Source organism: Pagrus pagrus, assembly GCF_965226575.1.
Source record: "Pagrus pagrus genome assembly, chromosome: 9".
Classification (NCBI taxonomy): Eukaryota; Metazoa; Chordata; class Actinopteri; order Spariformes; family Sparidae; genus Pagrus; species Pagrus pagrus.
Window position 1 is genome coordinate 25,294,772 of NC_140193.1, and position 20,922 is coordinate 25,315,693.

At 40.4% G+C, this 20,922-nt stretch overlaps 1 protein-coding gene across 1 annotated transcript in view; it reads left to right on the forward strand.

Moving 5' to 3' along the window:
* The first annotated feature begins 2,317 nt into the window (after positions 1 to 2,317).
* slc49a4 (solute carrier family 49 member 4) overlaps positions 2,318 to 20,922 on the forward strand; it is a 60,827-nt gene continuing 42,222 nt past the window's right edge. The window contains exons 1-4 of the mRNA XM_084362388.1: positions 2,318 to 2,803; positions 7,717 to 7,810; positions 18,467 to 18,738; positions 19,265 to 19,394. Coding sequence (XP_084218514.1) covers positions 2,509 to 2,803; positions 7,717 to 7,810; positions 18,467 to 18,738; positions 19,265 to 19,394 — 791 coding nt within the window. The 5' untranslated portion in view covers positions 2,318 to 2,508. The remainder of the gene's footprint in view (positions 2,804 to 7,716; positions 7,811 to 18,466; positions 18,739 to 19,264; positions 19,395 to 20,922) is intronic.

Genomic DNA, 20,922 nt, shown 5'->3' on the forward strand with positions numbered 1-20,922 from the left:
AGCTGTCTCTTGAGCTCAGATCTTCATATTATGAAGCTCAAGAAACAGATCAAGTCATATTTATGCAGAAATAACTTTTCAATAACTGTATATGTCCTTCAATCACTTTTTGGCAGCTGAAAAGGCACATTTTCTGTTGTAATGGTCCTTTAAAAGATTTTCAAGCTGTCTCTTGAGCTCAGATCTTCATATTATGAAGCTCAAGAAAGAGATCAAGTCATATTTAGGCAGAAATAACTTTTCAATAACTGTATATGTCCTTCAATCACTTTTTGGCAGCTGAAAAGGCACATTTTCTGTTGTAATGGTCCTTTAAAAGATTTTCAAGCTGTCCTGTGAGCTCAGATCTTCATATTATGAAGCTTAAGAATGAGATCAAGTCATATTCAGGCAGAAATAACATTTGAGTAACTGTATTTGGCCTTCAATCACTTTTTGGCAGGTGAAAAGGCCCATTTTCTGTTGTAATGGTCCTTTACAAGATTTTCAAGCTGTCCTGTGAGCTCAGATCTTCATATTATGAAGCTTAAGAATGAGATCAAGTCATATTTAGGCAGAAATAACCTCTCAGTAACTGTATATGTCCTTCAATCACTTTTTGGCAGCTGAAAAGGCACATTTTCTGTTGTAATGGTCCTTTACAAGATTTTCAAGCTGTCCTGTGAGCTCAGATCTTTATATTATGAAGCTCAAGAATGAGATCAAGTCATATTTAGGCAGAAATAACATTTGAGTAACTGTATTTGGCCTTCAATCACTTTTTGGCAGGTGAAAAGGCCCATTTTCTGTTGTAATGGTCCTTTAAAAGAATTTCAAACTGTCTCTTGAGCTCAGATCTTCATATTATGAAGCTCAAGAATAAGATCAAGTCATATTTAGGCAGAAATAACCTCTCAGTAACTGTATATGTCCTTCAATCACTTTTTGGCAGGTGAAAAGGCACATTTTCTGTTGTAATTGTCCTTTAAAAGATTTTCAAGCTGTCCTGTGAGCTCAGATCTTTATATTATGAAGCTCAATAATGAGATCAAGTCATATTTAGGCAGAAATAACATTTGAGTAACTGTATTTGGCCTTCAATCACTTTTTGGCAGGTGAAAAGGCACATTTTCTGTTGTAATGGTCCTTTAAAAGAATTTCAAGCTGTCCTGTGAGCTCAGATCTTTATATTATGAAGCTCAAGAAAGAGATCAAGTCATATTTAGGCAGAAATAACTTTTCAATAACTGTATATGTCCTTCAATCACTTTTTGGCAGCTGAAAAGGCACTTTTTCTGTTGTAATGGTCCTTTAAAAGATTTTCAAGCTGTCCTGTGAGCTCAGATCTTCATATTATGAAGCTCAAGAATGAGATCAAGTCATATTTAGGCAGAAATAACATTTGAGTAACTGTATATGTCCTTCAATCACTTTTTGGCAGCTGAAAAGGCACTTTTTCTGTTGTAATGGTCCTTTAAAAGATTTTCAAGCTGTCCTGTGAGCTCAGATCTTCATATTATGAAGCTCAAGAATGAGATCAAGTCATATTTAGGCAGAAATAACATTTGAGTAACTGTATTTGGCCTTCAATCACTTTTTGGCAGGTGAAAAGGCACATTTTCTGTTGTAATGGTCCTTTACAAGATTTTCAAGCTGTCCTGTGAGCTCAGATCTTTATATTATGAAGCTCAAGAAAGAGATCAAGTCATATTTAGGCAGAAATAACTTTTCAATAACTGTATATGTCCTTCAATCACTTTTTGGCAGGTGAAAACTGTTATTTTATAGGCTTTTAACCCTCCCGAATCATGTCTTTCATAGTATTGTCTCCAAATAGTAGGCATAAACAAGAATATTAGATGTACAAGACACATCCCAACATGGGAAGCAAATGTAGAGCCCAGATCAGATTAAAAGATAATGCAGAGTCACGAGGATAATTGCAAAAGTGATCATTTCTTTATTGAAAATCCACACCGATAAATCACATTCATTACAGTCTAATTCATAAGACAGGGCTAAAGAAAAGGCATCATACATACCAAGCACATAGGGACATGTCTATCACGTAATTGTCAGGCCTGATTTCGCTACAAACTCCACTTCTTTTGGCCACAGTTGTGATAATTACGTAACAACAAACGTTAAACTTTCTAAGACACATACCTTTGCTATAATTGCGGACGTACAGTTGTGTGTATCTGCATATCATGACCGTTTCATCCAGAGAAAACCAGACGTTTAAACGCTACCGCTCAACGGGCTGCTGTGCGCGCTCCCGCGGCCGGAAATCAGATTCTGGCAGACGATCACTTTTTGGCACGACACCTGTATGGCGGCCCAACGACCACAGTTTCCACTCCCGCATCTATTTCCGCCTGGGCATGCGCAGTAAAGTTAAGTGTCAGAGAAAGAAGCTATCGGCTGTTTTTGTTGTTGTGATCGAGTGAAGACCGGTGAGACGTCCATTTCCCGCTGCTGTACCGCTACAACCGGGATTTTAACTGAACTGACGAACAGAGAGCTGCCATGGGTGCCCGTACGAGCACCGAGGCCGAAAGGGAGCCGCTTCTCACCCCCTCTCATGCGGAGACAAACAGTCATCCAGTAAACAGCAGGGTGTACGGGAGAAGATGGCTGGTTCTGACCCTGTTCTCCCTGCTGGGACTGATGCAGGGGATGGTGTGGAACTTCTGGGGTCCCATCCAGAACTCGGCCGTTCGCGCCTACGGATTCTCCAAGTCCGACATCGCGGTTCTGGTGCTGTGGGGTCCGGTGGGTTTCGTCCCCTGGCTGCTGTTTATGTGGTTAATGGACAAAAAAGGTGAGCTGGTCTAATTCGGTACACGGTGTCCTATATTAACGTCATGGTGTTTAAGTCCTCGTTTCACCCCCTAAACCTGTAGGGGGGTGTTATCAACGGGAGTTAATTACAAACTCATGATATACTGATAACTGTGATGGAGAGCTCACTCAAGTCTGGTGTTGTTACAGGACATCCTATCCGTGATAGATTATTTGTATACAGTCAGATTAACGTGGTGATGTCCGGTGTCACACAGTGTTCTGTTTATCGGTCAGGATCTGTAACTTGAGCAGCAGATGTTGTCCCTGGTCACGTGATGTATCATGTTGTTATAGAAAATGGTGACCCCCATAGCAGGCAGACTCTCACAGGCATACATTTAATTGGAGAGATGTAACTAAGTACATTTACTCCAGTACACATTTGAGGCACTTGAGTCATTTCTTTTCATGGCACTTTGTACTTCTACTGCATTTCATAAAGAAATATTGTACTTCTTAACTTAAGTTGCTTGACAGCTTTAGTCAGTAGGTCTAGTGACTTTATAAATTAGGGTTTTTCCATCCTAAATCTGCAAAGAGCATATTTAGTATGAACTTTCACGATACTGCTTTCAACAGTATATATACGCACAGTTTAATTGAATTAATAGAGAAAATGTATTGACAACTTCTTTTTAATTGATAATCATCTAAGTCATTTTTAATGTAAAAGATTTCATTATTGCATCACAAATGTAACGTTTTGCTGCTATTCCCTTTCATTATTTTAATAATTTTAATTGATTTTAAATAATTTCACATTTTGTTAAATTGGTTTGACAAAACAGAATTGCGAATACGTGACTTGGACTTGGATTTCTCACTATTTTCAGAATTTTTACAAACCAAGAATGGAGAATAATCAGTAGATTAATCCATAATGAAAATAGTCATTAGTGTACTGCTATACAAAATAATTAAAATTAGCTCCACCTCAACAAACTTAGACAATAAAATCTTAATTCATGAGTAACTATGGCACTCAGTAGAGTGCATACCTCTGCTATGGCCCAATAATCCAGTTGAATTCAATCAGGCTTACTCCATTATCAAACTCAGTAACCCTATAACTCTAAATTTAACTGCTTTACCATAATTTAAGATCACCGGGTATACGTTCTGCATTAAACTGTACTTACTTATGGATACCAACCACCTAAATACACCTGATTCTTTCCATCAAGACCCATACATTATTGACTGAGAAATTAATGAAAATGTTGAAAAACGGCCTGTCTCGCAATATTAAAGAAAGTGAGAAAAAACTCCAGGATCCATCCCTTTATCTGGATCAGCACCAAAAGTTAATGGGGTCTATTCTGGGCCGAGACACATCCTCCGTCCAAGTTTCATGGAAATTAGTTTTGTAGTTTCTGTGTAATCCTGCCGACAAACCAACCAGCAAATGGACACAGATGAAAACCAGCCTCCTTGGTGGAGGTAATAATAGTAATAACAGTCCCAGAGTGCTTTTATTTTTAATACTTCAAGTACATTTTACTGATTATACTTTTATGCTTTCTGTGATAGCAGGAACTGTTGGTCAATAGATTGTAGGTCTCTCTGTGTCTGAATCACTTTTAACAAACCTGGAGTCTGAGGTTCAGACCATTATTCCTCATCTTAAAGGAAGGCACCTGATCCCAGCTATGTCAGTATCAGCATATGCTGTCCTAAATGTGCCAATATCAAACTTTTTTATTTGTTTTTTAACAAAACTGAATTCAGAAAAAGATGCCATTTTTTACATTCCCAGTAAGTTTTTTCAATTCACTGAAGTAATTTTGTAAATTAAAGTTTTATGTTCAACTGTAAGATAGCCTGCCTCCATTATGTACATATCTATAAGTGTTTGACACCATTAATTTGAGGGATCATCATCTGTAATATTGGTATCAGCACCCGCTCCAAAAGTCCAATATCAGTTGGGCTCTACTTGGAGCAGCAAAAGTTTGATATTTTTAATTGATCACTTACTTAAACAATAAAATGCTGAACAGAATTTATCAGTTGTTGAATAGGATGATTGTCGACACTTGGTTCTAGTTTTAAATTATTTTTACAATTAATACTTTTCTTTAAGTGCGGATTTGGCAGTTGTGTTAATTGAAATGATTGTTGAAAATGTTGGCAGTAAAAACAATGGGTTGATAACTCTCACTTTTTCAAATGAACATCAGCCCGTGCCAAAGTGTTTTCCAGTGTCCACTGTCCAGCATCAGAGTTGGACGCATGTGAGAGTTTAAAAGTGCTGATGTAGGATAAGAAACTCTTAAATGGCCCTTAACAATTCTTTCTTAATTTGCAATGTTCTTGAAACCACAGAACATTTACTGAAGTCCCTCAAGAGCTCTTGACTTAAGCTGCTGAGTCAGAGCACACTTCACCTAACCAGTTCCTCTGCATCACCTGACTGACACGTAGTACTTCATGCCCGGCTGGACTGTCAGATGACAAAGACAGTAACAACACCATAACAACATCACAGTAACCAGGCTGCTGATGAATTAAAGACCGCAGGCAAAGTCTTTACAATAAATTACACAACTCATCTTGTGATCCTGATTCATCAGTAATTACATGAAGTTCTTCTGGATGTTTTGTGTGCCTAATTTAAACATCATATCTGCTGCTTTCAGTGAGCTGTAGAAACTTCTTACTGACAAGACTTACTAAAGTGACATAATCCAGCTATAGATTCCCCTCATACCTGTTAAGTTAATGCTCAACTTTAGACCCGTCCTGTAGCTAATTCTGCCCTGAGTCACATATTGAATTAGAGCGGCTCATTCAGCACTCACAAATTGTGTTAAGCCACAGGGTGAGCGACAAAATATCCAGAGGTTTCAACAGGCTTAGACTGTCATCTGTGTATGATACACACACTCTCTCTCTCTCTCACACACACACTCACTGGCTCTTCTCCAAGTTGCCAGAGGGGAAAATGTTCGGCTTCCCTCTGGGAGCTCCCCTCCCCAAAGGTAGAGACTGTTCACGATCAACAACACAGAGCTGCCATCCAAGAGTGGCTGGAGTCTTAACATCGACTCATATGTGATGCAGTCATGGAGTAGTAAACCTACACAATGTGCTTAGTGTATGACATACATACATATATGCTGATGTTACAGAATGTGTCAGAGGCAGCTGACCCACCCATTTAAATATGAGGTTGTAAAGCTTGTACGTCCTGCTTGCAGCAGCTGGCCTTGAGGGCCTCTCCAGAAAATAGGTTACTGACTCTCTGTGTCACTAAATACAAATGCAATGTTGTGTAAAACATAAGCCAGCATCACTCCCAGAGCATTATTATGAGACGATGCTGCAGAAATAAAATTTGATTAACTGATTATGATCTGTTCTCACTTGTAAGAATTGAATCTGGTAGGGAGAAAACAATGAAAACAGAGAGAGAGAGAGAGAGAGAGAGAGAGCTGAAATGCTTTAGACACTTAATTTAAAATTTGACTGTATTGGTTTCTCTTTGGATATAAAAAAACAGATGCAGGGCTACTACTAATAACTATTGTAGTATGATTTACTTTTCTGTAAATCAGTTTGTCAAATTTCAAAGAGCCATGGATAAACTATTTGATAGTTTTGTTTGACCGACACTCCAAACTTTAAGGTTATTCAACTTACAATGATATCAAACAAAAAAGTATAAAATTCTCACTTATTTATTTTTTTAGTTAAGTAGTTATTTTTCTGTAAGGCCTCTGCTGCTCCAGGCATTTTGAAAGAGGAATATCCAAGGCATTTAAAAAATCTGTTAAAAGTCCTCAGTTGACTTTCCGAACAAAGGCATCCATGACTCTGAAACCTAAATTTAGCAGTGCAACTAATTCACTTTTTTCTATGATAGTGTTATTCAATGAGGCAATGAAGCAAAGCTTTCTCTAATTCAGCTCTGACTGAAGCTGTGTTTGATCTAAGAAAGAAAGGGACAGTTGACAGGAAACTAATATCCTGCTAATGGATTTAATGACTTGTCTGTCCATACTGCTACTGGTGACCTGTCAATATTTGATGCAGCAGAACGCAGCATGGAGACAAATGACTGACTGCATCTCCACTTTGATATATAGAGGAAACAGCCTGAAAAACTCCTACCATGTACCATGAGGCTGTATTGGCATGATGTCAGTGACAGCAAGGATCAGTACAATTCCTCCTCTGCCCTGTTTGACTCATGTTCATTTATATATACATTATATCTTATTTGCTACATTGTATATTGATTTAGTCAAAGCTTCAGCAAATGGAAGCTGACATGGAAAAGTAGAATAGGGAAGCAGAGAGAGTTTCTTTAACTGGGCATCATGTGTGTGAAACTGAGAAGAGAAACTTCCAAGTTGACAGAGAAAGGCGCTTTGTCTGTGCTATTGCTGTCACACATGCGACGTTAAAGAAGGAACTGTGGGATTCCTGTTGACGTATTATTGGCCACATACACTCCTACTTGCCAGACGGCTAAATAACAGAAACGGCTCTCTGCAAAAAGCAATGCATTTCTACAGGCCCAGAAACTACATCCTCAAAAAAGATAATAAAGGTGAATCAGCATCTTTATTATAGTTTCAATGAGAACTGAACATTATAACCTTTCATGAGTGGAGGATTTATTGCATAACTGTTGTATTAGACTGCGACTGAGTGTAGGTGCGTAGGAAAAAGTGCCATCAGTTTCTTTTCTCTATATACATCATTGTAAGTTGAATACCTTAAGGATTTTGACTGTTGTTTGGACAAAACAAGCAATTTGAGGAGAACCCTAATCCCCTGAACCCTAAAAAATGTTTTCATTTTAAAGATGAATCATAAAATCATACTGATTAAGTATCAATTGTGTAACTCTTTTCCCTTCCTTCCCTGTCATGTGTCCTCCAGGTCTGCGGGCGTCCCTCCTCCTTTCGGCGTTCTTTATGCTGCTGGGCTCAGTTCTAAGGAGCGTCCCACTGACAGACGAGCATCTCAGACGATGGTAAGACTTCTCTGTAAATGTTATGCCAGCAGATGGTTCAACGGGGCCAGTGTGATGATGATCCTTTGAAAGGCTTTGGAAAGAAGGCAGAGAGTGACTCGTGATCTTCAGTGCACTCATAAGCCCTCCATAATTTACATAATTTGATTTATTAGGGAAACTTTTTCCATCAAACTGCCACAACCAATTCAGGAGCAGCTATGTACATCAGTTTATGGGGAAAAAGGAAAAAAAGAGATAAAGTTGGGGCTTCTTCTTGTCGAATGAGTTCACCATGATTTCTGATGTAGCTGACATGTTTAGTAGATTAGTGGATTAGTCAATCCACAGAAATTTTATCCACAGCTATTTTGATGATTGACTTTTATTTTTCAAGGAAAAATATCAGACATTCACTAGTTCTAGCCTCTGTGAGGAATGTTATGATTTGATTTTCTTCATCACATAATGATGATGGTAAACTGAATATCTTTGTGTTTCTGGACTGCTGCAACACTGTTGAAAATGTCACCCAAGGCTCTGGGAAATTTTACCAACAATCTCCAACTCCTTCTGACATTTTACTGACAAAATGATTAATGTTAATTGAGAAACAAATTGCCAGATCGGCAGCTGAAAATAAAGATGCTCACAAAGATGATGATCTTATGTCACCAACACATTAAGTGATAATTATGTTATGTAGTTGAGCATGCTAATATCTGCTAATTAGCTCTAAGCACAAAGTACAGGCTGAGGCTGATGGGACTGTCGTTAGTTTTGCAGTAGAGTGCCACAGGAATGAGTCTTATACAAGGATGTTAAATTAAACCTGGACACAGTGTTGTAGGTGGAGCCCCGTTCATTCCTATGAAATCTGCTCAGTGGCACATGGAGCCAAAAAAGCTTGCTTTCCCAGATATAAATTTACCTGGATCTACCATGTTGTGTCGCCCATAGAGCATGCACACTACTCCTGCCGATCGAGCCGACTAACAAAGATGGAAATAGAGATGAAATGATGATTTAATATTGACTTTTCCAAATTTTATTTAAATTAGTCATTTCGCAGGGGTTGTGAAGCTCAAAAAAGTATCCACCATTTTACAGACGCAAAGTTGGCTTCAAAGCCCGGAGCTCTTCCTGGGGGCTTGGTCCTGACCCTTGACATAAGTTAGCATTTTTGCGCTTCCTATTATCTCATGTCAAAGTCAGTGGCTTCTGTTGAATGGGTTTTCAGTTAAATGGCTGAAATAAAGTCTGTGGCTTTGACAGTAACACTTGACAGATTTTCCCTGCTGCTCTCTATTCGATCAAAAACCAAAGTATTGGGCAAATTAAGATTTGGGGAAAAAAATGCTAAAGTTAAAGGTCCAGTGTGTAATATTTAGTGGCATCAGCCAACTGAACAACCCTCATCTCACCCTCCCCCTACAGCGACGGCAGAAAAATGCGACAGGCCCTCTATAGAGTCAGTGTTTGGTTTGTACCTTACGTGCTGGTGTAGGAACATGGCGGACTCGGTGGAAGAGGACTGGCCCCCCATGTAGATATAAAAATCTCATTCGAAAGTAAAGAAAACACATAAATTCGTGCACAAAATCTAGCTGGCTGCTAGCATTGTTCAAAAATCTGAGCAGCAAGATGAACCTCAGTACAACACGTCTTGTGAGGGAGTTATTTCCATGTACAGCTGTATTGATTCCAGTCAAGGTCCTTTCCCTTTCTTCAAAGTAGAGGCATGTAACTGAATACAGGGACAGTCAGGAAGTGTTTGACTACCAGAGAACAGGCTGCTGAAAGACAGCTCAATACTGTGTGGATCCTATGCTACTTTTTTATGTCCTTGCTGCCAGTTTCCCCCCTTATCAGACAGCAGGAAGACAGGCTATCACTGGAAAACATTCAAAAAGGAAAATCCTATTATTCTCAGTGTTTCATATTCAGTTTGACTCATGAGCTCACTGTTCCTCTTTTAGAAAGTGCAAGAGCTCACAGAAGGTCATTTTAATTATACTTTGCCTTTTGAAAATGTAATTTCATTGAATATTTCTGAGTGGTAATCTGTCTAATGATTCCTACTGGGCTCCACAATGAGGCGGTATATCATAAAATATCAATACATAGAGGGAATTCTGTTTCCACAGAATGAGCCACAGATCACTTTCACTCTGTGGATTTAAGGATTTTTAAAATAATTTTGTCCTTCAAAGAGCAAATAAATCAATTTTGTTTCTCTCTCTGTGTCATAAGAAAGCCATTAGTACAGTGAAAGCTAATGGTACAGTGATACAGGCCAAATGTTAATGTATCAGGCAGAACAAGTGGTAGAATCATGATTCGCTTGTGACAGGGCTTACGTTGAAAAAGAGTATTTACAATTTGTTGTGAAATGTCAAGTTTTGCACCCTGAATGTATTGCCTCTCTGTGTAGCATTCTGCATTTGTGTAGTCCTCACAGCCCATACTGATAGCTTAACAGGCTCCTTCCACAGCCTTGAATCAAGAGCATCGTCCTCTCATATGAGTCTACCTCTACATGCTCATTCCAACATGTACTGTAGAGTAAACATGTTTGGCTCATGTCTTATCTTGGGCTGTTAACCTTGTATTGATTGAAGTAGCCCTGTTGCATGACGTGATCCTGGCTGTGTTTAACAGTGGCAACTTTTACAGGTCACAAAGGACAAGGGTCTTCCTGAGGCTCTTACTGTAAAGGGGAAGTGGACTTAAAATAGAAGGAGAGCTGCAATAACACAAGAAACATCTTCCTCTTGTTTGGATACGCTCAGTGCAGGGCTGTTAGTGGGTAAACTGACAAAAGCTGCGTTTCCATCAGAGTACTTTCGGTATAGTAACCTTTGAACCTGCACCTAGCCCTTACTGATCTGTTTTGCATTCCAGTGCAGACAGGACTCTTAAATGTAGGTTGTGTTGTTGCTTGCTGGGCCTCAAGGGTAAACACCTTTCACTATCTAGCAGTTGGGAAACAATAGAGGAGGCTGGTCTCAACTCTTGAGGAGCTGCTGCATTTATTAACGGACACACTGTGACCTGTAATCTACATTACAGCCAGATTGACATAATATAAAAAACTGATACACCTCAGGAAGGTTTCAGTTAGTGCTGGACCATGTGTCCTGAGAGATTTCAATGTCTTGGACAAACAAGAGAATTTCCAGTCATATTTTTTATTGAGCTTAAAAACAATTCACAGAGACCACTGATGTTGTGCATCACCAAACCAACGCATCGCTATTTGACCACCTGAGAATGAGCCTCAACAATCTGCTATGTTTCTCTAGAATATCTTATTGCACCTTTAATGTCAAAAGTATCGAATATTGATTCATATTAATACTGGATGTTTGAAATGGTTTCAATTGCCCCCAATGTTGTGTCAATGTTACTCTGTGGTATCAAAAATGGTATCGAATATCAATATTTTTCAAGGTATTATATCAAAGTTAGAAATTCCACTATCGTGACAACACTAGTGCTTAGCAGGGATTATTTTCACTTCAAATTCTGACCAGAGAGATTTGAATATGTCCAACTTGAACATATGTTCTTGGTAAAAAGCAGTCATTGTTGGATAACAAAACCTTTACCTCAGCTTGACTGAAGCGTCCGTCCAGTACAAAAAACAGCATCTGTAAGTCTCACTCCTCCTAAATCCATCCATACAACAGGATTTATCAGTTCTTGCTGGCAGTCAAGCTAAAATGCGCACAAAGTTAAAGGTATATAGCCCGGGTCAGATCTGTGCTGTTTTCCCATTGGATGATGGGGACAACCTTTCACAGCATTGACCTTCAGCTCTTTGGATTTGGTATTCAAAGTAGAAAACAAGATTGCACAGTGACAGACAAGATAACACAGCAAATGTTAGTTCTGACAGAGTTGGGCCTGATTTGCATGTTAAATGTAAAAGGTCAGAGTGTTTGAAGCTGTGTTTTAATGGATGACACAGTGGATTATCTCAGTGAAGTGCAGGCTGATAGAATCATGCAGCTCCCTGGATAACCAGTAGGTGTCACTCTTTGCTTTGCAGTAGTGGATGTGAAACATTATCAAACTGTGAGGGCTTTGTTTAGTGACCTGTGTTGTTGCAGTGCGTGCTGGCTCTCATAAAACATATATTTTGTTCCTATCAGAAGTATGGGCTCAGATGATGGAGACAGGGGAGGGACCTGACAAAACAGCTCAAGTCGAGCTGGCTCCAGACTTTTTTAAGGTGCGGAGTTCAAGGGCATTGAGAGAGCGATCAAACACAGCATTTGAGTTTCCTGTTCCCCTGATCAGAAGACAAATGGCGACAGTTATCCAGGTAGAAGTTCCCCTGACAGGCCCCCGCAGGGCTTTGTTTGTTCCACATGCTGTTTCATGTTTGATCGGTGATTACTCCGTTTTCTTTTTATGATATCCTCTCGAGGAAGTAAAACCCTCTTTGTTTTGAGTTTTTAAGATCCCTTTTAGGTAATCAAAGGCAGTCGTGAACTTGTGAGCAGCGGAAGGTTCTCTATTTTATAACAAGAATCTTGTGTGTAGCTGCTAAAGTCAGGTTAGAAAAAGAACTGGGCGTTTTGTTTTGTTTGGTGGGATAAGGAGAGGAAAGGCAGCGTTGATTCAGTGGTCACTGATTACGCCTTGTTGCGATCAGGGCAGCTCTCAAATCAAAGCCATAACATTTTACCCTCCTCATACTCTCCTGTTTTCACGCATTCACACCCCTCCCTCTCTGTCTGTCTCTCTCATGCATTTAAATACAGACCAGCTGTGTGATTAGTAAGTGCCAATCAGGTAGATCTTAGTCTCACTCAGACAGTGTCTGATTGCCCATCAGAACACGTGGTGGGTCCCACAGCAGGCTGTCCTATTACCGTGACGATTGCTGTGGTGTCATTTTCAAGACACATTTGGCCTGGCCTTTTTGTGATGGCAGAATTGGGTCCGTCAGAAGCAGTGAGAGGATTTCACCACAGCGCTGGCTTCTTTGTCTCATTCTCGATCAGTTTCCGTCTGACAGGGTTCATCAATACTGATTAACTTAATCATCGTGTTGAAAAAAGCGGCACCCGCCACAGTGCAGCTGCCCCATGTGACCGCTCATCCTCACATTGCTCACCATCCGTCCTCATCTGCTGTCACATTAAAGCCAATTTTCTTAGTCACATCCATCCTGAGAGCATATAGACAGTACGGTCGGGTACTTAGCTTCAGCAGTTTCAAAGTTCCTACCAAACTTTGTAGCACAAAGTTTCAAAGGCTGTGAAGAGCTGAAAGATGTCATCGGCATTGACAAAGAGGCAATGTTATCATTTAGGTTTTTGTTCAAAAACAAATGAGTTGTATTGACACTGCTTAAAAAAATGAATGAAATCTAGTGTTAAGGAGGTAACATTGGGTCACAGTGTGCAGGATTTAGTGGCAACTACAGTGAGATTGCAGATTGCAACAAACAGATGAACCCTTGCCTCACCCTCCTCTACAGTGATGCTTAAAATGTGAAAAAATTCAAAAGCCCCCCTAAAGTCAGCATTTGGTTTGTCTCTTCTGGGCTACTGTAGAAATATGGCGATGCAGCATGAGGACCCACTCCCTCTGTACATATTAAAGGTTAATTCTAAAGTAACAAATACACTATTCTTAGATCCAGGTGATTATACACTAATGAAAACATAATTTTACGTTTAATATTATATCTCTGCCCCTTAATCCCCATAAATCCTACATACTGCACCATTAGTTTATGTTGTGTGTCTTTGTTGCGTTAATAATCAGTATTTAAACAAAGTGGATTTGAGTTTGGCGGGTGGAATAATCCTTGAGTCTAATGAGAAGATGCAGTACAGCAGGTGGATCAGTCTGGTATCTGGAGCGGTCCCAGGCCTAAATGAGACTGTAATCACAGGGTGCGTTGCAAAACCTAACCAGCACATTTATGCCAGTTGATTGTGGTTTCCAGTACATTTCAATTCAGTACAGGAAGCAGCACATTCAGTGGCTCAGTGCAGCAGGTAAACATAATATCATGTGTTATCAACAGCATTGCAAACAATGTACGAACGCATTTCACATGACTGAGAAAAATCTATAGAAATTTACTGCACTTTAAATGCACACAGTAGAAATAGAAATGAGTTCCCAGCTATTTTAATAATCGATTAGTCATTTCAATAATTTTTCAAACAACAATGTCAAGCTTTAATTTAAGGACTTGCTGCTTTTCTCTGTCATTTATGACAGTAAATGAGGAGTCTTTTGGTTCTTGACTGTTGGTTGGACAGAATAAGCAATTTAAAGATGTAACTTTGGGTTCCGAGGAACTGTGATGAGCATTTCTCATATTTTTTTAATTGAATATTCATGAGAGTAATCAGCAGAATAATCGATAACGAAAATAATCATTAGTGCAGCCCTATTGTACTGCCTCAGCTTACGCTTAAAAGCTGTGAAAAGATTAAATTTAAAGTTAACTGCAGCTTCTCTACAAGCTGCTACTGTTCTCTGCCACTAGTCAGGAAACTAGTGACGTGCTGGCAATGTTTCTGAAAGTTGTGACAGGGCCCAGCTGTAGAGCAGTGGATCAGGTGACATTGGACAATCAAGAGCTAATGATTCAGATGTAAAGCCTCTTGATGATGATCTCTTATGCACACATTGGAAGATGTTTTTGGTGACTCTAATGTGCCATGTGATGAACAGTGATCCTAAGAAAGCCATTTTTGTAATATAGTCACTTTTTCAAGTCATATTTGTGGCTGAAGACAACAAAGTATTTAAATGTGCAGCAACAAAATTAACAAAATTTTAACATTGAACTAATTTCCTTGCACACTAATATCCCTGCTGTTAACATGTGTTACGTTCTCTTTTCCTTCAAAGGGGTTTGTTACTCTGAGAATGGAACAGGCATGTAAACCTGATAACTTTTTGCCATCTGTGACCTAAATCATTTAGTGGTATCTCCGTAAAAACATGAGGAAATGATGATTTACATGCTGAAATGAAAATGGCAGGGTGACACCGGTGGAGGATATATTTGATCACTTGTCTCCATCGTCTTCCATCATTCATGTTAAGATGGAGAGGAAAATGGCGTAGTGGTGAATGCGGCAGTGTCCTGACACTGGGTTCATCCATCTGCTGCTGAGGTGATTCACTTGGTACAGAAATGACAGAGAGGCTGGATGTGGAGGTGTCAAAGACATGCCTGCACCTCTGCAGGTGACCAGAGCAGCAGATAGGAGGTGATCAGCCAGGTTTCTGTGTTCCATTTAAATGTCAAATCCCACATATGATCAGAACGGGATGTTAACATGCTCGTAGATGCAATAAAACACCATTGAAACTTGTTTTAGCAGCAAAGACCAAGACCGGGAGAACAAGTGTACAGAGAGAGGGAGTGGGATGAATTGAAAGTATTTTAGGAGGTGCTGGTGTGTAGGCTGGGATGTGAGCAGGTCTGAGATGTGGGAAGATGTAGGGTACACAAGTTATTCTCCAATCAGTCTGTCACTGACCAACGCACTCTATATTCTGTCATGACACATTTATGTATGAACTCCGGAGTCAATGGACTGCCAAGTCATAAAGAGTTTGAGGCCAGAGAATTGTAAGCATACTGAAGAGTAAAACAAACTGGTATGTGCCAACTTTAAGTCTAAACATATTGCATTCTTAAATTTGGGGCTGGGTTTTGGGCTTCAAAGCTTTTTTGGTATCAAATTAAGTTTGTCTGTAGCACAGAGTATCGAAAACTGCCAAGCACCAAGAGCTGGCATCAAATGTCTGCTCAGATTTACAATGTTGTTTACTTATTCCTTTTCCCTGAGTCAATTTAAATTAATGCCAATATTGGACCACATTACATTTACTTGCACTTTTTGGTTTATGTGTTTGTTTTTTGCAGAAGAACAGTTCTCCTAAGTATTTACATATGGTATATGGTATCGATTTTATATTATTGTGGTACCAGCACCTTCATTTGGGTGTATCGACACTGGTCCTATTTAAATATAGTTGTCATCCTCACACAGGTTAATTTTCTGCATGGTCATAATGATGGTTTGACAAAGACATTGATGGATAGCAACAACATGTCAGTAGTGGGTTTTGGGGTTTTTTAGGGTCTCAGCATATTAGTTATACAAATCAGATAAATTTGATTTAAACTGAGGTCTCATCTCATTTTCTTGTCCGCTTGATTCCTAATTAGGGTCGCGGGGTGTTGCCGCTTTATCCCCCTTTCGGGGGGTTGCGGGGCTACTGGGGCCAAATCCAGTTCTGAATGGGCGAAGGCCAGGGTACACCCCTGGATGAGACGCCAGCTCATCGCAGGGCCCTCTGATGGCAGAGGCTGCCTTGCAAGGTGCCAACTGCGCATCAGGAGCAATTTCGGGGTTCAGCATCTTGCTCAAGGATGCTTCGGCATGTGCCTCGGTTCCGCCCAGGGGAGCCGGGGTTTGGTCACCTGCTCTACCCACTGAGCTACAGCCGCCCCTAAAGGGTCTTAAAACTGAGTTCTTAAAGATATAATCAGAGACGGACCAGTATTGGATTTTTGCGGCTGATGTTGTTACTGATATTAGGGAGTAAAGATTTTCAGTATCCATATATCGACTGATATACACACATTTTTTGCAATTTGAGCCCTAAAATGTGGGTTCAAACTCTTGTAAAAACGATATCTAACAAAGGCAGGGTATTTTTCCGTTTTCCGGTGAGGTTGCAGATTGCAACCATCTGAACACCCCTCGTCTCTCCCCTTCCCTAAGATGGCTATTAAAATGACAAAAGGCCCTCTCTAGAGCCAGTGTTTGCTTTGTCTGTTTTAGGCTACTGTAGAAACACGACAGTGAAACATGGTGGACCTGCTCTCTCTCTAAAACTCATTCTAAAGAATCAAAAGATTGTTTTTTAGGTGATTATACACTGATGAAAACATGATGGTGAAGTGTATTCTGTTTAAATCCTACACACCGGACCTTTAGTCAATATTTCTTCATGATTCTATTTAATAAAATGTGGTAGGATTGTCATATAAACTTACTTTACTTCACTAACCTAATTGGTGATATGGGTCATCCAAAGAGTTGTTTACAAGATGTTTAAAAGTGTTGAAGCTAACTTGATTAAACTTCCAAACCTCCAGTTTTCTCATTCCAGCCTGCACTCACTTATGTTGAATAAGAATCAGCAGGCCTGTCGCTGTCAAACTCACAACCCGATCGCAAATACACTGAATATTTTTACGTACCATAAACTCTTAATTAGCCCCAGATCCATCCTTGTCCTCTGTCTTCCTCATCGTTTTCTCTCTCCTTCTCCCCCCTTCTCCCCCTCTCCCTGGTGAACCATCTCAGACTGCTTTAAATGAATGGTGTCTTTCCTGAGCTCATAGACAATCAGCCGTACGCTGTCTCAGGTGGCTGGCTGTCTCACTCAGACAGTTCTGAAGAGGGGGGAAGGTGGTGAGGGGTCTGATGGCATCAGGGGACATCTCAGGCTACATCAGTCTCACACAGCTCAGTCTGAAGGTGCACAAGTGACTGACAAGCAACTCAGACTCTCTCAAGGGCAGCTTGTTGCCTACATCGTCAGAGATAATTAGGCCTTATTTCCATTACCCTGCCTGCCATTGTACCATCAGATATTCATAACAAATGTGTCATCACTTCATGTGTTTATGTGCTTATTTTTAACTTAATAACTACAGTGATGTGAGGCTCAGTCCTGCAGCCATGTTTGATTGTTTTACAGTGGTCGTTCCGGTACATTGTTTCATAAACAGGATCCTCACAAAAGAAATGCTTGCAGGGTTCCACACGTCCTGAATAACCTCAGATTGGGAGATACAGTTTTCCCAGTCACGTATGAGTCCTAGACAATGACACAACTGACCAAATTGTCTTTGAGAACAACTTTTCATCTTTCATCAATTTCATTTTGATCATTTACTGATTGAAGGAACCCTTTCAGAGACAGACTCAACTTCATCACAGTAACTGAAAGCAACTGAGCTGAGAACTGTCAGACTGTGATTAGACAGATTAAGTTAAATATCTTGAGTGCCTGGTCTCACTGTTAGCATATGCTAACCTAGTTATTATTCTTTGACATGAGACTGAAATTAGACCCCATGTCGTGGAAGATTAAGAATGGGAACCCCACGCTTAGGGATGGAAATTGATAAGATGTTAATGATACCAATGCCATTATCAATTCTGCTTAGAGGTCCAACTCAGTATTGATTCCCTTACTGATTCCTCATCAATATTTGTGGAGCTGGCTGTAATCTACAATAGATAAAAAGAGAGAATATTTCAACAGCATTCGTCTTTATTTTAGTTTTCTTAGTCACAAAAAGCAATCTGCTACGTCTGCCTGTGCGGCTCTTATGTTATTAGAATATATATATGTTTACCCTTGGTAAAAGACATACCGACTCCTTCTTCTTATAACTATCCAGCATTGTAGACACTTGAGTTAGATGTCGTTCATCACAAGATGATGATTCTTGATAATTCGATAGTCCAAAATGCGGCACAGATGTTTATGCCTGCTGTCACATCACTTTCTCCCAGTGTGGTGTGTGATTTTATTTTTTGTGTGGTTGTTGTTGTTTTATAGCAAAGAATTGAAGCTATTTTTTTCCTGCTGTTTCTGTCACAGGTTGATACACGGAGGCCAGTTTCTGAACGGTTTAGCCGGCCCAACAATAATGAGCGCCGGCCCTTTCCTCTCCACCACATGGTTCGCCCCTGACCAGAGAGCCACCGCAACAGCCGTGGCCTCACTCTTCTCCTACCTGGGATCTGCTGCTTCCTTTATAGTCGGACCTCTGGTTGTGCCGGCCCCCAATGACACCCTGACAGGAACCAAGATGGCAGCAGCGTTTTCTGACAGCTCCATCCGGTACAGGATCCAGCTGGTTATGTATGCAGGTACTAACAGCAAGCAAGAGCCTCTGAGGGCACGGAGGATCGATAGCACATCATTTCAACATCATGTCGCCGCTGTCAAGGGACATAAAAACACAATCAGGCGAAGGGATCCAGGAATTTTGCACCAACACCAAAAAACCCCAATTATAATCTTCATAACCACCACTCTGAAAAATAGATTACTGGCACTGTTATGCTTTACTGATTCAGAAAATTAGAAGCATGCTGAAAAGAGAAACAAGCATGCTGTAATAGATTGAGCCTGCAGCTTTTGTTTCACTGAAAGGTAGTATTTTTATTACTTTCTAAAGGACAAAGCAGACACTTTTTAAGACCCAAAAGTTCTGAAGGTCATCAATAGAAAGGACAGGTGTACTTCTTGTCTATTAGACCGTTCTGTTCATCCCAGGGATGGTTTCAGAGGACTTTCCATGTCATAGTGACCTTTTTTAAAATGTCAAATTAGTTTGACGGTCTTGTCTATGGAAATGACATGTATGACTCTTTTATCTGTGTCGCTGTGCAGAGCTGGCTGTAATTGCTGTGCTTTTTGCGGCGGTCCTGCTCTACTTCCCGTCGCGCCCACCGATGCCTCCCAGTGTGGCCGCTGCAAGCCAGAGACTGAGTTACAGAAGCAGCATCTGCAGACTTCTGAGGTAAAAGCACACACACATACATGCTGACACATGTAGAGCATACACACACACACAAGGTCATCTGAAAGACCAATACCATCTGACACCTTTGAAAATTATTCTTTTAGTACATTATTCAGTATGCCTAACTCGACGTGTCCTCGATTCACCTCGTGTATAGACGTGTAAAACCAGTGGTACCTTCAGTGCTGCATGTGAATGTAGTTTCAGTTGCTGCTATGTTTTACAACATCAGACTCAAAGAGAGCAGTCAAGAGTATATTTCTGCAGCACCTCCAATGCTCTCTAATCAGTGAGTCTACAAATCCATTAGGTCTAGTTTGCTTTCTTATTTTCTGATGCATTGCGCGTTTCTTGTCTCAGAAAGTTAAAGTGACAGAATCTCGCGCTGGAGAAGGATATGGAATCTTAATGAAGGGGTCTGTCACTCACCATCTGCTCGGGTTGTTATCAAAGAAACCCCAGCCTTCCCTCTAGATTAATTACTAAGCTATAATACTCCGGTCGCTGTTGGAAACCACATCATCCTCTACATCTTTACCATCAGGGTCACTCATCAATATATTCTCAGAACACCACTGACGCATTTGGTTAGAGAGAAATGGTATATTATGAAAATGAATTCATTGATGTTTCATTAACTTTTTCTTTCCCTTATGCCTTTCCTTTGGTAAGGGCCTGTCAGTACACAATCTGTACTGGCTGCCCGATCGGCTCTGTGCATGTGTAACTTTCAACAGAGATGAGAAAGAAGGGTGATGGCTCACTTGCATTGATTAAGTCAAAACACATTTTCACTTCATAATATTCTTCTAGATGAGTGTATGAGTATACACGATCAGCCACTACATTAACACCACCTGCTTGATATTGTGCAGGTTCCCCTTGTGCAGCCAAAACAGCTCCAACCTGTTATCACCCGACCTGAAGGCATGGTCATAAGACCTCTGGGGGTTTCCTGTAGTGTCTGGCACCGGGAGGTTTGTAGTTGATACTTTGGGACCTGTGGGTTAGGGGTGTGGCCTCCATGGATCCGACTTGTTCCGGCACGTCCCACAGATGCTCAATCGGATTGGGATCTGGGGAATTTGGAGGCCAGGTCAACACCTTTGGCTCTTTGTTGTGTCCCTCAAGCTGTTTCAGAGCAGTTTTTGTGGTGTGTGAGTGTGAGTGTGCATTGTTCTGCTGGGGGTGCCACTGCCATCAGGGAGAGCCATGAGGGGGTGTTCTTGGTTCTTGGTGTTTGGATGGATGGTGCGTGTCAAGTGGCATCCACATGAATGCCAGGACCCAAGGTTTCCCAGCAGAACGTTGCACTGTAACACGATGATCAATGTTACTCAAATCACCTGTCAGTGGTTTTAATGTTGTGGCTGATCGGGGTATATGGTGGCTTATAGGATGTACATCATGTATATGAGACATACGATGACATACACACGGTATATGTTGGCTAGGTTACATATTTTTTTCACATTGATAAAAACAGATACCTTATTGACTGTTGGTGTAAGCGTCCGCTGTGTGT